Here is a 14864-nt window from a genome sequence, read left to right as displayed (position 1 = left end):
GCACATTTCACATTATGCCAAAATTTCATGGAAACGGGATGTTTATCTCCTGTTCTGATGTCACTTAGATCCATACTAGAATGTATCAAAGTTGTAAATCTTCTTTCTCCACAAAGGTGAGCTCTATCAACAGCTCAGAGCAGCAGCATGAAGAGGAGCAGACTGATGTCCATAACCCAGATGAGGCTCTCTTCCCTGGACCTAAGGTTGAGGGTGGTGCTCTTGTGTCCAGGGGTACAGACCGATCAGGTCCGGAGGACAACCTTTTTCTCCCCAGCAGGCAGAGCCAGGTTCTGTCCACCTCCTTCTCCCAGTCAGCTGAGATCTTCCAAGAACTCCAGCAAGAGTGCATGAAGAGGCTAAATGTACCGACTGGAAGTGCTGCACAGTCAAGCTCGCCGTCCCAGTGCTTAGCCTCTTGTCCCCAGACACAACAGACCGAGGAGGGACACCAGCAGAGTGTCCTCTCCTCCAATGAGGACAAACCCCAGATCCCCCCACGTGTCCCCATACCCCCTCGCCCCATAAAGAGGGGCGACTACACATCTGCTCGCTGGTCACGGGATCTCTCCCTGTCACCGACACCAGCTGACATCACAGAGGAAGTTTCAGGCCCAAACCAGGAACGCCCACCTCAGATCCCTCCCAGAGACCCTTTGTCCCAGCCGGGCTCCAGGACTCCCAGCCCCATGGGCCTGGTAGTGGGCTCCCCCCAGCAGAGACTCTACTCTGTCAGCCCCATCACCATGCAGGCTCCCCACACCTCCTGTCCCTCTACACACACCTACGGCTCCTACCTCTCCACGTCTCCAGGTAAACTCATGCCTACCACGCACAGCTTTGCCTCAGATCCTAAATATGCTGCCCCCAAAGTGATCCAGGCCCAGGCGCAGGGGAAGGATTTCGCCAGCAAAGGCCCGTGCATCCTCCCCATCGTCCGTGATGGACGTAAAGTCAGTAACACCCACTATTACCTTCTACCAGAGAGGCCCCCATACCTCGACCGCTACGACCGCTTCTTCAGGGAGGCAGATAGCCAGCCCGCCAGCGGTGTGGAGGAAAGGCATATACGGCAAGCTAACACCGCCACGGTCAGACCCATGGTGGTCAGCAGCCAGATTCTCCAGGGACAGGGGCTTGTCCAGCCAGGCGAGCTGAAGGCTAATTTCTCCTCCAACAATAACAGCAGTCTGGGTGGGCCACGGTCAGGGATGAAGACATCAGTTAGTCTACCTCGCATCTGTTCAGACGGGCTGACGGCAGCGGTGGTCACTGCTTCCTGCATCAGGGCAGACGGTGGCGGGAACCCGGCTGACAAGGTCAAAATGGTAAGGTCGGAGATATTCAGATTGCCTTTTGCAAACTTCATTTGAAAAACACTTTAATGTATAATTTTACGATTTATATCGTGCTGAAAGGTAAAATGTATCGCTTCAGTAATTAAAGTCCTAATCTTGCTCACTTTCTCTGTGATGATGGGTAGTTTAGATGCAATATATAGTTGACCTTGTGATCGCTATTTTGTAAATTAGAATTGGATAAAAAGCACAGTTCTTGAACTCGACAGCCATCGGCTCTTAGCTTCCTGTCACTAGTGTGAGAGCGAATGGCTCCATTGTTGCTTGAATATCAGTGCAATGTTCAAGATAATTAAGGATGATTCTAATGCAATGAGTGCAGTGCATGTTTGATACATGGCTTGCGTGACTCCTCTTAAACATTAACTTAACTATAAACATGGTGTACAGCAACTAATACTTTGAACACAAGGGGGCAACAGAAGGTATTTTTTGACACAATCACTGCGAAACGCCAGAGTCTCTACATCGATCAGGCACTGAGATCTGTGACCGCACACGCGTGCAGTGGGAATGTGAGGTCATATATAAATAAACTGTATTGCAGAGGAGTACAATGCGAGAAGGAGAAATGCACTGTGCATTCGCTCACTGTTGTAGTTTAAATATTTAGGGCATTATAGGTGTCAGTCAATACTGACAACAGATCAATGAAATCATTGACTGTGCTGCTAGAAAACCTCATGTAGTAACACAGTGTCCGCGTTATCTTGTTGGAAGTAGAGTTGGATGAAGGTGGACTTGCACAAACATCATTTGTGGAACAGGATTTGTTTTGTGACGGAATGGGTGACTGCTTATCAGATCTTGGATAAGTGACAAAAATCTTTTCAAGTAGAACGATATAACTTGATTGTCAGATTTAGAAGTGTTTTATATAATTGATAAAACCGATTTCATCTCAAAAAGGGCCCCGTCGTGTTCGGTGCTCCAGAGGTGAATGTTGAAGGTAGTATTTGAGGTTTATCGAGTGATGACAGAGTGAGGAGTCAAAGCCAGGGGACTGTGAGTGCTGTTGGCTGATGCAGAGATGTCCACACACTGTTGATCTTGTGCGATTCAGGTGCAGGACGCCGTTCACGGTGTCACAATAGAGGAGTGCCAAGCCGCCCTGCAGAACCACAACTGGAACGTCCAGAAAGCTGTGCATTATCTAAAGGTGAGCGCATTCATGTGTACGCTGTGAAAAAGCTTTATTTTCAGGTGTGTTTTAAGAGGTTAATGCACTGCAGTGTCCTTTATCTGTTGTTCACACTGTGATTCTATAGTGGTCGCAATAATACAGGGTTTTTAAAAAGTTTCCGCATGGCGCCCTGAAACTGTCAGAATATTGTTTGAGTTATGTGTAATACAGTTAGTTGAATAATTAAAATGAGGTGTAAAAAGAAAAATAAAGCTTTATACTTTTTCTTTGACCATAATTTTCTTAAAATAGAGAAAAGCTAATTCAAGCTTCATTTATTTATCTTTTACTAGCTCATTTCATTTTCCTATCTTTTTGGTCTTTGCACACATTTCATGATCCGTCATCTTTAACTTCTTCCCATTTTCCTCATGATTATATGATAATGAGATGGGCGTGTTCCTTTATGTCCAGGGCAGTAATTGGTTCAGGGTGTTTATGTGTTTAACATCAGTGGGCAATCCAGAGTGAGAGTATCCTAATTGAAAACACCAGTTTGAAACACACTCGGCCTTTTCAGCTTGCTCTGTAGCTGAAACCCAACTTTTGTCATATTGAAGAAGACTTGACACCGGCAATAAGACCATAAACATTACAATGTTTACTAAGGTAATAAATCAAGTAGGGTCATTTCCTCATAGACTTCAGATGAGTCGCCCCTACAGGTTATCAGCATGCAGGCGGCAACTTTCGGCTCTGAAAAGTGAAGCCAATGCGGTGGTGCTTAAACCTGTATTCTCTCTGTGACTTGTGGCATTTTAATGAGATACAATTGACATAACTCTGTATAGTCGTGTTACTTAGTCTTTCCTTTTTCATGATGTAAAAAAAAAATAAAATCTTAACTTCGAATAAATGAAGTTTTAAGAAAGCTTGTGTATTTTTTTATCAACTGGTTCGAGGTTAAGTAGAAGTAATTATTTAATTGATGTATTCAATTATATTTTGATCTGACAACCTTTTACCTTAGCTTTTGTCTTTTCTTTGTGCTCCATAGTATCAACGTTAAAAAATATTGTTCCAGACATGAAATAATTACTTTTATTATCTGGAGCAAATAAAAATATTAGTCTCACACTGTAAAAAAAAATAAAAATAAAGCTGTCGAACAAGAACGGCAAACTGAATTGATAAACAAAACTTTATACAAAGTAATGGCCACAAACATTTTACAGTTCTAGTCCATCAAATATAGACCCTGTGAAGTGGACGTTAATGTAAGAGCCCTCGGTGGTAAACACGGGTCCTCAGAGATCCAGATCACTGCATCTTAGATCAGCCTTCAGTCCTTTTCTTTCACAGGATATAACAACAAACAGTCATTCAAAGTTGCTTCATCTCGTTTTTTTTCACTTTTTATTGATTCATATCAAGATGTGATAGGAGCAACTTTGTTGGACCTTAAGGAAGAATGTGGTCGTTGCTGCTGCAATAAGCCGGCGATAGATATCCAGACTGATTGACATGTCTACAGCGGTGTTCCGCTCCCTCTTAGCTGCCTGTGTTTGGGGCAATGGGCACAAGGGAACAATTGTGTGCTCCTTAATAGTGTTGGCATAGTTTAGAAAATACAGAAATGTGTTTGAACAAGACACTGAGCTTTTATTAAAACGTTGATTCATTTTACAATGTGCTCACTGGTGCTGCAATCTCAAGGAGGAGAATAAAAAGATGAATTCTGCAGTTTTTTCCTGAAACATCACCTGACCATGTGACGGTGCTTTACTGCCCCATCTCATCCGTCTCGTCTCTCCCTACTCCTGGCTTCTTTAAACAATGGTTTCCATCTTTGTGTGTCTCTGTAGGTGGAGCAGTTGTTCTGTTTGGGTCTGAGGAGCCGGTCAGAGTGTCTACAGCTGTTGGAGATGTGTGACTGGAACCTGGAGGTGGCCAGCACTCAGATGTTGGGTAACTATGGATCCACAACAAGACATAGGTACCGTATTCTGTAGTTACCTTCATAGAGCACATGTTTAGATGTTTCTAAAAATTTAATTTGGCCAACTTTGTCACATCTGTCTTTGGAAAACATAATCATTAAAATCTGATTCTTAGCTGCTGCAGATTTTCCTTCCTTCAAATAAGAAGTATGGCAGGTTAACAGCAGAGAGACGGGCAGTAGTATGATCCAGTGATGGCGTGCCAGGAGAATTTAGCTTTTCATCTCATGATTTTCTCAATCTAATCTAAAGCGTCTTTATATTTGCAGACGGTGAAAGAAATCTCAAGCTGCTGAGCTCTGATTGGAACTTCCTCCTCCGTAAAATATCATCAGAATAAGTAAATTGGATCCTGACCTTTCTCATATATGCTTCGAATGCACCTCCAATCAGAAGACTGTTGTTGAACTGTAGAAGAATCAAGCACAGTTTCACTGAACTAGCACAGAATACCAAACTTTATTATGGCTCTCTTCATACCGAACATGGACTATGGAAATTCGTTTGGGAGTAAAAAAAGAAGACCGTGGGTCATATTTTGACCACCTTTTCTAAGTTGTTCAGAGACAAAAATCACACTGTACTTGTGTCATCCTAACAGGTTCCCCACAGTCACAGATCGGGGGTGCTACCCTGCTGTGACAGATCCACTTACTAGTATCCTCACTGCCGCAACTGCACCGTTCTTTTGATCATGTCCTTAACACGGCAGTTTGAAGGGGAATCTGAGGAAGGCAACATGAGTTAGATAGCACATTATACACTGTGGCACTTGCGAAGATTTAGTCGAAATACTGTAGAGTGAATACAGACTTGACCTCTACCATGTAAAATGTATAAAGAGACATTTATGTGTTTGTTTACAAAATATTGATAAATTATTTTAATATATTTTGAGCACGATGCTAAGAGACGAGAGGAGACTTATGTCCGTTACTGGGCATGCAGTCAGTGGACACTTCCTCCTAAAACCTTTCCTGAGTATTTGCCTCTGCACTTTGCCTGAACATAACTTCTGCGCATCAGCTGAAAACTGCTGCCAGCTGGGTGTTTTCTGCATACTATGTTGGCAGCTAATAGCCCCAAGGCACAGATCCTGTCCCATAATCATCACTTAACAAACAAGTGTTATACTTTGGTCAGCAGCTTTGGGGGCAATAATTTAAAACTGGAAATGACTTTTCAGCTCTGTGTGAACCTCCTGCTGGGCACGACAATACATTTTCTGACTGGGTATTGTCCCAGTAGAGTCCTCCGCAATGAACATGGAAACCTCTGGGCCTGTCCGAGCCTGTATTCTCCCGTTTAGTTTTTTTTTCGGATGCACTTCGTATGCGAGGACTCCACTAGAAGGAAGGGAAATAAAAGGCATTCCGCTTGCTTCTAAAATTCACTTTTCTTTGGCCAACCAAATACTTTACAAGCATTTTGTGGTCGATACACGTGACCCTTCGGTGCTATAGAAAAAAAAAAGAACCTTTTTTGCCAACGGTACCCAACTTTTACAAATACAAATGGTTGTCCCCATGAAGACATTGGCTTTGCTCCAACCTGTTCTTCCGTATGTCCACGAAAACGCTGGTATGTAAAAAGGTCCCAGCACGATCTGTTTGGGCAAAAGTTCCAAATGGCCTCGGAAAAAGCTACTATGGAACCACAACAGGCCTGCTATGCTACCTGCTTGGGCAAATTAAGAGGCTTTGAAGAAGAAGAAAAAAAGTGTGTTCGGAATATATTTCTAAACAATGTACAGGACTGATTTTGGATGACAACCTCCAGTAAAAGCTTTCTCCTGTGTGCAATACGGCTGCTGTAGAACCTGTAACCTCCCAGTCTGTACGTCCATCAGTGCCACCCTGTTGTGTAAAAAGAAGTTATGATGTATCCTCGTAATTGAACGCACAGAAAACAGTAAAATGTTTGACTTGGTTTTCCTGCCATGGCAGGATAAAGTTGTACTTAAAACACTGATTCCAAATCAGTTTTGCCAATGTTCCCCTCGTTGTGGTAAAGTTGACTGTTAACCAGTGCGTAAGGACAGATTGATGTGATGGCTGCCTCCGCACTCGGTGCATGTGTTGTTGGTCTTTATACCAAGCTGCTGTAGTGTATTGAAGGACTGAAGTGAACCTTGTGGTGTTGTGATCAACACAAAGCAACATTATTCTGTTGTGGTGTTTGTACTCTGATGTTTAAAAACTCTGTTCAGTTCCTTGTTTGCCATATCAGATTCTTTAGAAGCCGTCTGTGTTTTTCCTTCAGTCGAACTTGCCATTTCTTCCTCATTTGTATGTATTTGCTTCCCAGAATGGGTTTTAAAAGCCTTTTCCACTGTTTCACGCCTCCTGGGTTGTTGGAAATGTTCGAGAAGTTCATGCTGCCGAATTTATAAATGTATTTTTTATTAAAGATTTCATTATTTTTTACCCCTTTTTTATTCATCCTTCTTTCTGTCACCTTAGTCATCTTTAAAGGAGCTAGTGGTTCTTAGAGGGGATATCATGCTGGATTTAGTCTTCATTAATAAGACATGTTCCAATTAATGGTCAAATGCATAAAAGGGACATATTGTGCTGATTTCAGGTCAATACTTGTGATTTGGATTTGTCCTGGAACTCATACTGTGTCTGACTATACCTGTATTCAGCCTTCTAACACCTTCCTCTGGAACGCTATGGTTTAGCGCCTGTCTCTTTAACCTTCATCCTACAAACATATTTAACAGACGACCGACTGGGGACCCCAAGAATAAATACTGTGAGAAACAATCACAACAAAGTGTTAACGTATTTCTTCTCCAAACATTATTAGTCATACAATTAATGTCATCTTAAAAAATACATTATTATTTTAGAAAACTAGTTGATTTGTATGTTTTGGAAAGTGAAGGAGTAAGTATGTGTCAGTAAAATATTAATACTACTAATTTATGGATTGATTATACGGCTAGAATCTTATTGATGACAAATTTCTTCGGGTCAATAAAACATAAACCTTGCCTGGGTCTCTCATTGCTTACTGATGAGACCCAGTAGGCCCTCCATTCAGCTTAGTGGTGTGTTTGTTTGTGTGTACAGTACCATTACTCAGTCCCTGGGCAAATTATTAATGTCTGTTCCAGTTGTTTCGGGCGTTAGAGAAGAGGGCTCGCAGGAATCTCCTGTGAGGGTGAATAAAGAGGGACGAGAAAAGCAAGAAGAGCGCTGCCGAGGAGGAGCCGGTAAGACCCTGTGCCTTCTGGAAAATACATCATCCGACATGCATGTATGCGTCTACAGTTTGCTTTATAGAATATGATTTCTCTTTCTCCCTCTTTTAAAAAAATATTTTTTCAGGAAAGTATATTTTTCACCAAGACTGACTTTTTCGTTGCTCACCATCTCTTGTTGTTCCTATGGTTGAAACTTTCGCTGAGAGCTGAGCATACAGCACAGGCAGGAACCTTTAGTCTGCAATGGAGGAGAGACAGAAAGTGACGACAGGGTATTCACTTTCTTTTAACTCAGAAGTTGCAGACAAACCCAAAGGGAAACATCTGGCTCTTAAGCTGCTGAAAAAGATCCACTGTGTTCACAAGCTAGTTGCTTACTTTGTCGGCTGCTCCTTAATGCTGGGCAGCAGCAGTGTTTGGTACATTATTACAGAATTATCTTAGGAACGAATGAACTCACACTTGATCTTTAAACTCCCCCGTCTGAACTATCTGTTAACTTCTTTTAATACCTGGTTCCTTTTTTGCAACCCATAATATGAACTTATACCGAAAGGCCTACAAACATGACATGATGTAATAATACAAACCGTGGCTGTGGAGCATGTCCTATCATTTGACATCATGAAACACGAAGGTGTGAAGTTCAGCTGTGAAATGTTTAGAGCGCTTATTAATTACTGTCTGACTGTTAAATTGGCACATTATGCGCGTGTTCCTTCCGCCAACCTCCACTCATGAATGTAATTGGATTTCTAAACGTGCCGACACGCGAGCGTACTGCGATACATTGAAGAGAGCAGGTCCACGTGTGAGATGTGCAACAGTATAGTGGCTTTAGACAAAGGACGACTTGATGTTGTTATTGTACCACAGCTGCAGGATAAAAAAACATGACATAATTTACTGCAGCAGATGTCTCTGTCCATTAATGGAAATCAAACAGGATGGTTTCTTGAAAAGCAAGAGTGCATTAAGGAGGCTGTAAAGTTAATATGGGTCTTTTTTTTATATTGTCGATCACAATTCTACTGCAAAAATGACTTCCACTAGACTCCATTGTGTATACAACTATTTTTTTTTGACAAACAGCAAGAGGAGAACACTGAATTTAGAGAACATGTTTTAATGGTCGCGGTTGTGTGATGCCAGTCACTTTGGGACATCCAAAAACTATTTATTGATGCTCAAGACCTGATTTTGAAAATTAAGAAAAACAGTTTCCCTAATTGCAAATCCTAGGTTGTAATTAGTTAAGACATGTATAAATCCTAAGATAAACATATCTTATCGTTAAGTTAACGTTAAGTGCCGTCCCATTTCGGATCATTTGCAGATATTTTACTGTGCACGCTGGCAGCCAAGCTAAAAGGCATTGCAGTAGTCAAAGCATTAGATGACAAGAGCCTGTCACAATTCGCTTTTTTTCACTCATTAACATGTTGAAGCAATTCAAATTCTTTCCCTTGTAATAAACAGCGTAGCAAAACCTCAACACCCCCCACCCCGCAGCCAAGCCATTCCAAATGGTACACAGATAGAATCGCCTCCTCTGCACTAAAAGTTTGCAACCACTTTGAATCTACTGAGTAAAGAGACGACTAAAACTGAAACAACAGACAATTATTATGAGAATTTACTGCTCCTATAGGGTGATAAAAAAACAACTTTAAATAAACACATATAGGGAGCCAGAGTAAGTCAAGAGACTGCAGTGCAAACACAAACTCCCAAGAAGTTTAAGGTTGGAGTAATACAGAAGGAGACAAAGCTAAAGCTGGAGGGAGGGGGAGCCTCTGGCCGGCTTCCTCTGGGTTGCTGCACATACCACAGAGACACTGTCTGGCTTCTGCTGTCTTGGTGTGACTCTACCCAGGTTTACTCCCTTATAGACTCCATTCTTTGACTTCCTCATACAACGTTTGCAAAGCCTACATTGTTTACATCCATGTTTGCTAACTTACAACCTTCCTTTTCACACTTCCTTTTCTTCACAGCTGGCACATTTCTTGAAGTGTTACTGCCACAACTCGTGTGAAACCATTGTCAGGAATGTCTATTACGCCATCTGTGAGCACATACTGTGCATGTAGATGGGAATGCGTGTGAGCATCAAAGAATGAGAACTACGGAGCTCGTCTGGTGACTCACATTTCATAGAATAGTCGACTAGTCTAATGCACACAGATGAATCTGTAGCCTCAGACACTACGTCCTGTCTACGTTACTTAAACCTGGTGGCATTTAACACCTTTTTGATGATTATTAAAATACAGCAGGCCAGAATGCCCCACTAGTAACATTTGTTGGCAAACGATTACATGACCACTACTTAATACCGTGTAGGAACAAGATGATTAAGCCTTGGCCACATTTTAATAAGACATGGCAATTAAATTATTTTGGGAGAGAATTATTGTTATTCATCTCTATGGAGATGACTGTTTGTTGACTAACTGGCAGGGGTCCTCAGTATCTTAAGCCGCTTGCAAACATGGACAAGTTTGAAGTTTTGTTTTTTTGCAATATATTTTTTTTCTAACAAATGTCATCCGGCATACCACAGTGTTTCTTTAAGCTTTTTAATTGTAATGGAAGATGGAAAAAAACGTCCTTTTCATAAAAACATCCTTTCACTCTCTGCTAATCATTTACCCATATCTTATATCTCATATCTTATACCGATAGCTAAGTAAACTTTGGAAACCTCTACTAACGGGGCATCCGCTGCTTTATTAATCAAATATAATCCGATAGCATCAGGCTCAGACACCCGAGGTATGAATCAAACTGACTCACTGATGTTAAAACATTTAAAATATGTTTGCATTCCAGCGTTTGCTGAATGAATTCATTGCGGTCTGCCAGAGGAGGCAGGTGAGCAAACTGACTTGTTTGGAGACTGAATCTGTGTGTGTGTGTGTGTGTCTGTAGAGAGAGTAACTGCTGTGAAAGAGTACCTCATCCCTTGCAACTCATTTAACAGCACAGCAATAGGAATGTTGGCGGCCTCACATGCAACAATCCAGTCTCTCCTGCCCACGATCTTCTATTCAGTGGAACTTGAATGTCTGAATGCCAGTCGAGCTGTTTAAAGACGTAGTAAGAGCACAAAACTCTCCCGTCTGGTGATACAGCCGATACAAACCTGCCTTTTAATCTCCACAATTTACCCACAATGCAGAACTTGTCAGTGAATGTACTGTCCTGAAATACCAAGACACTCCTGCTTCCTACTGATGTCTGTTGACTACAATGGTGACACCTTCCATTATATCTCAACGGATTACTTATTGTACATTCTGACAGATAGGAGGCAGTTTGTTAACCAGGACCTCTTCTGGACCAAAACAGGTTTGGATTCTTATCATTTCCTCCAGACACCAAGGTCTGTATCACCTGACACTAAAGTAGTTTGATGGACGGTGACTTCTGATGGAAAACTATCATTATCATCACAAAAAAGATGACGGAATGGGTTCTGCGGCGGAGAGGGGCTTTCACTTAAATGGCCCATTTGTTTGACGGCAAAAAAAACAACACGTGGATTTTAGAGTGGTGCCCAAGGCCAAAGTGAGTGACAAAGTTAAACTCCATTGTGTTTTGGTCACTCATGCTGCGCTTCCTTCCTTGGGCATCTTGCGATATGATCACTTGTGTGATCGGCCACTGCAGCGTGACATCGGGTTGCGTTTCTCCAAAAGTTGAATCTCTTTCAACTTTTTGCCTAGCGGCGCCTGACTGGGTGTGAATGCAACCTCATGCTATTGTAACAGACTTAGTGACCTGTAATTAATCTGTTATGTTATGAGTTGTTCAAGATAACAGTAATAGTTATCGCATTTACTTAGTTTCAGAATGTCAGCAACTGTATCATGACCCGTGAAGCCGTTAAGCCTGTCAATCATTCCAGCTGCCTATGGGGGTGGGTGGCGCAAGTGACCGTAACCTGGGATTGGCAGAGAGAGAGAGTGAGGATGGAAGGAAACTGTTTAATCCATTCTATTCACTTAAGCTCTTGTTCTTTGGTTAGTTGAAAGACAAAAACACACCATCCTAGCATTTGAGATACCGATTGCACTACTACATACCATCGCCACACACAAACGCGAGCTTGTCACGGCTGCTGAGCTTGCACAATTGCTGTCTAGGGAAGGGGTTTAGCAAACGGTTAGTTATTATCCAGCCCTTGCAAAGAATTGATTGGTTTGGGTGTGCCTCTTGATGATTGCCTAAACAGCTCATCATCATTCTTGATGATTAAATGGATCACTTGTGACGCTATTCAAATGCCAGCTTATTGTCACTGTGACCCTCTTTCCAACAATAAAAAAAGGTTTTAATTTAAACTCTGCTTCAGGAGTCAAATACATCCCACCCCCTTCCGTCAGCCTGGTTCATAGTCATCATCCTCCTCCTCCAAAAAAATAATTTTGACTTCAATCAACAACACTGCAGCACCGACATGCCACAAATTAAAACAGCCCTGTAGAGATGTGTGTCTGCATGCATTTATATTAGGTCTTCCCAATTATAAGCTAGAGAACAGAATGTGTTTTGGAATGCAGTTATGGCCAAGACTTTGTAAATGTCACTTTTTTATTTTGAATAAGAATAAGAATATGAATTTGAATAAGTTCCGTTGAGCTTGGGTACCTCAGTATACAGTACAAAATAAGTATAGGGTGCAGTGTCAAGTAATAATGTGAACGTAATGTATCCACAATAAGAGAAAGAGCAGTTCAAGTATATATAGCTTACCTAAAATTTAACTTTGAAAAAATAAATTTAGTATAAATTTTGAGAGTGAGACATGTTCTCCTTGTAACCTTCAAAAGTGGACACGTTTCTTGTTTGCTTCTTCATAAAGAACTGACATTGTGATCAGCTTGAACTCATCGCAGTTATAAGATTGACTCCAAAAATGGTTGTTTCATCAAAACACCCGTCATGCTTTGAGTTCAGCGATTTCGACGTCGCCGTCTTGGAATATCTTGACTTTTTTTGCCGCTGTTGAATGGAAGTTGCCATATTTGGAATGCGGAGGAGTGACGTAGTGACGGCGGATCCGGCTCTGGTAGCGGCAGCGACCTGTCAATTATATTAAGCCCGCCCTAAAGCATATCACGCTTTATATTATATTTGACTCTAGAGGGGACCATCATTTTCTGAATGCACATCATGCTGCATTGAAGAAGACTTGAAACTATCGAACTGTCGATTTTTTCCAGTTAACTCGTGAAAACTCACTCAAACTTCTTGAAAATAATAAAGTGGGTTAGATAAGTTTTGTCGATGTGGGTCTGCATTTTGTAAGACATTTCCTTTATTCCTCTTTCCTTTATTCCTCTTTACTGCACTAATTGGCTCAATCGCGAACACCTGTGCCTCAAGCCATTTGAAAATATTCTCCATAGAGATCCCATTGAAAATAAAAAGCTTAATAATTCAAAAGGTTTAAAGGTTAGAAATATGAAAAGTCATAGCAGACCTCTGGTGAAAGAGCTGAACATTTTGATAGTTGAATGGTTTCTGTCGCAATATATTACACGTCAACTCTTTTTGTAAATGCTGTTTTGTAGGTGCGATGACCGATCGCTGTTTACCACCTTTCGATTATCTTATCCTTCCTGTCACCAACTTCCATTGATAAATCTCAACAGCCTGTTTAACCATTATTAAAAACAACTCCAAAGCTAATCATCCTCCTTCCCCTCATTTCCCCCGTCACTCCTCTTTCATTGCCTCTCTCCAGGTGAATTTCCGTGATATGTTAAAAGATGATGAATGGCCGCATGCTTCTTCGATGAACTAGGAAATTGTCTACACCTCCTACGTTTTCCCAATTATAGTCAGAACAGAGCAGTGAGCTGGCATGTCTGACCTTATCCTCGCAGGGGGAAAAAATAAATAAAAGAGGAACAAACTAATTTGCCTGAGTCGCCTGGCTTTATCATTTGAAACCATTTGTACGATTACACACAAGCTATTTGTGAATGAGAGTCACATTAAGATCTGTTGGTATGATTAACCTATGAGGCTCTACTGATGCTGATGTTGATAAACCTCTCTTTCGAATGTATGCCACTTTAAAAACACAGCACAGAAATCTGACCTCTTCTTTGGGCGTCTAAGCCTAAATAAGACCACATGTTCAGCTCACGGTGCAAACACCGCTTTCACACCGTGTTCATTCCTCTTTTGATCTTCATTGGACTAAATGACTATTCTTTCGATATGGTCACACACACCACTATTAGTTCCCCTTGGGTGTTCATAATTGCCTGTTGGTGCCGTAGCTTTCAAGCAACAGGCAATTGGCAAATAAAATGTAGGCACCCGAGTCTGAGCTTGTGCTGAAACATCATGTCCCCTCTAACACAGTCCCTTTCGTGCCCAGTAACAGGAAACACTGCAATACGTGCTTCTTTCTGCATCGCATTCATTGGAGTAAGACTGGTGTCAGCTAAATACAAAGAAATAATTCTCCCTCTGCGTTTCCACAGCAATGATTATTAGTCTTTTTCCCAATTTTATTTTTTTTATTGCTACCAAAGCGTATCACCAACTCTCAAAGAACTTCCCATGTGGCCCAGTTTTACTGATTGCCTTCCCCTCCTTGAACCACCGGCCACAATCCCTCGGCCTCATCCCTCACAATGTCTGAGTGACATCGTGGCGTAGTGTTGTAATTCCTTTTGTCGCCTGTAAATGAAAATGTCTTCCAAGTGTTATGTTTTCAGGAAGGCTGCACAAACGGTGGTAATGTCATGAATTTGGTCACAAAGTTGACGCTCTGCATCCGATACCAACGCATGAAGAAAGGAATTCATTTTTCATTAATAATTATTCCTTTATAGTTGAAAGGAAAATGTTACATCATGTTACATTTTAATTTGCTTCTCTGTTTTTCCCTGTGTTTATGACTACAAAGCAGGTGGGTCTGAGACAAACAAAGGGAAACGCACAGGAGGGAAAGGGCTCTGATGAAACGGTTTCATTGGTCTGTCACATATTCGACCAGTGCTTTGCTCGTGGCTGGTGTTGATTTACCACCTTACCACCAAATTACTATTTTAGACGTACTGTATTGCCAATTGTGATCAGCTACCACATGGGAAACATGGGAAATCAATCATTTCATCACAATCTGATCTGGGCTTATCAGGGTC

At 41.6% G+C, this 14864-nt stretch overlaps 1 protein-coding gene across 5 annotated transcripts in view; it reads left to right on the top strand.

The window, feature by feature from the left end:
• LOC306789487 (activated CDC42 kinase 1-like) overlaps window positions 1-6857 on the top strand; it is a 43295-nt gene extending 36438 nt beyond the window's left edge. For 4 of the 5 annotated variants that reach the window (XM_079285453.1, XM_079285454.1, XM_079285455.1 and 1 more), the window contains 4 exons: window positions 117-1328; window positions 2422-2517; window positions 4347-4449; window positions 4751-6857. In XM_079285453.1, the coding sequence (XP_079141579.1) occupies window positions 117-1328; window positions 2422-2517; window positions 4347-4449; window positions 4751-4821 (1482 nt within the window). In that variant the 3' untranslated portion in view covers window positions 4822-6857. Of the gene's footprint in view, window positions 1-116; window positions 1329-2421; window positions 2518-4346; window positions 4478-4750 lie in introns of all 5 variants that reach the window. The other variant, XM_079285457.1, reaches the window with a different exon arrangement.
• The last annotated feature ends 8007 nt before the right edge of the window (window positions 6858-14864 follow it).

This window comes from Melanostigma gelatinosum (assembly GCF_949748355.1).
Source record: "Melanostigma gelatinosum genome assembly, chromosome: 15".
Classification (NCBI taxonomy): Eukaryota; Metazoa; Chordata; class Actinopteri; order Perciformes; family Zoarcidae; genus Melanostigma; species Melanostigma gelatinosum.
The sequence above is the reverse complement of the archived record's forward strand: the minus strand, read 5'-3'. Positions and strand labels throughout refer to the sequence as shown.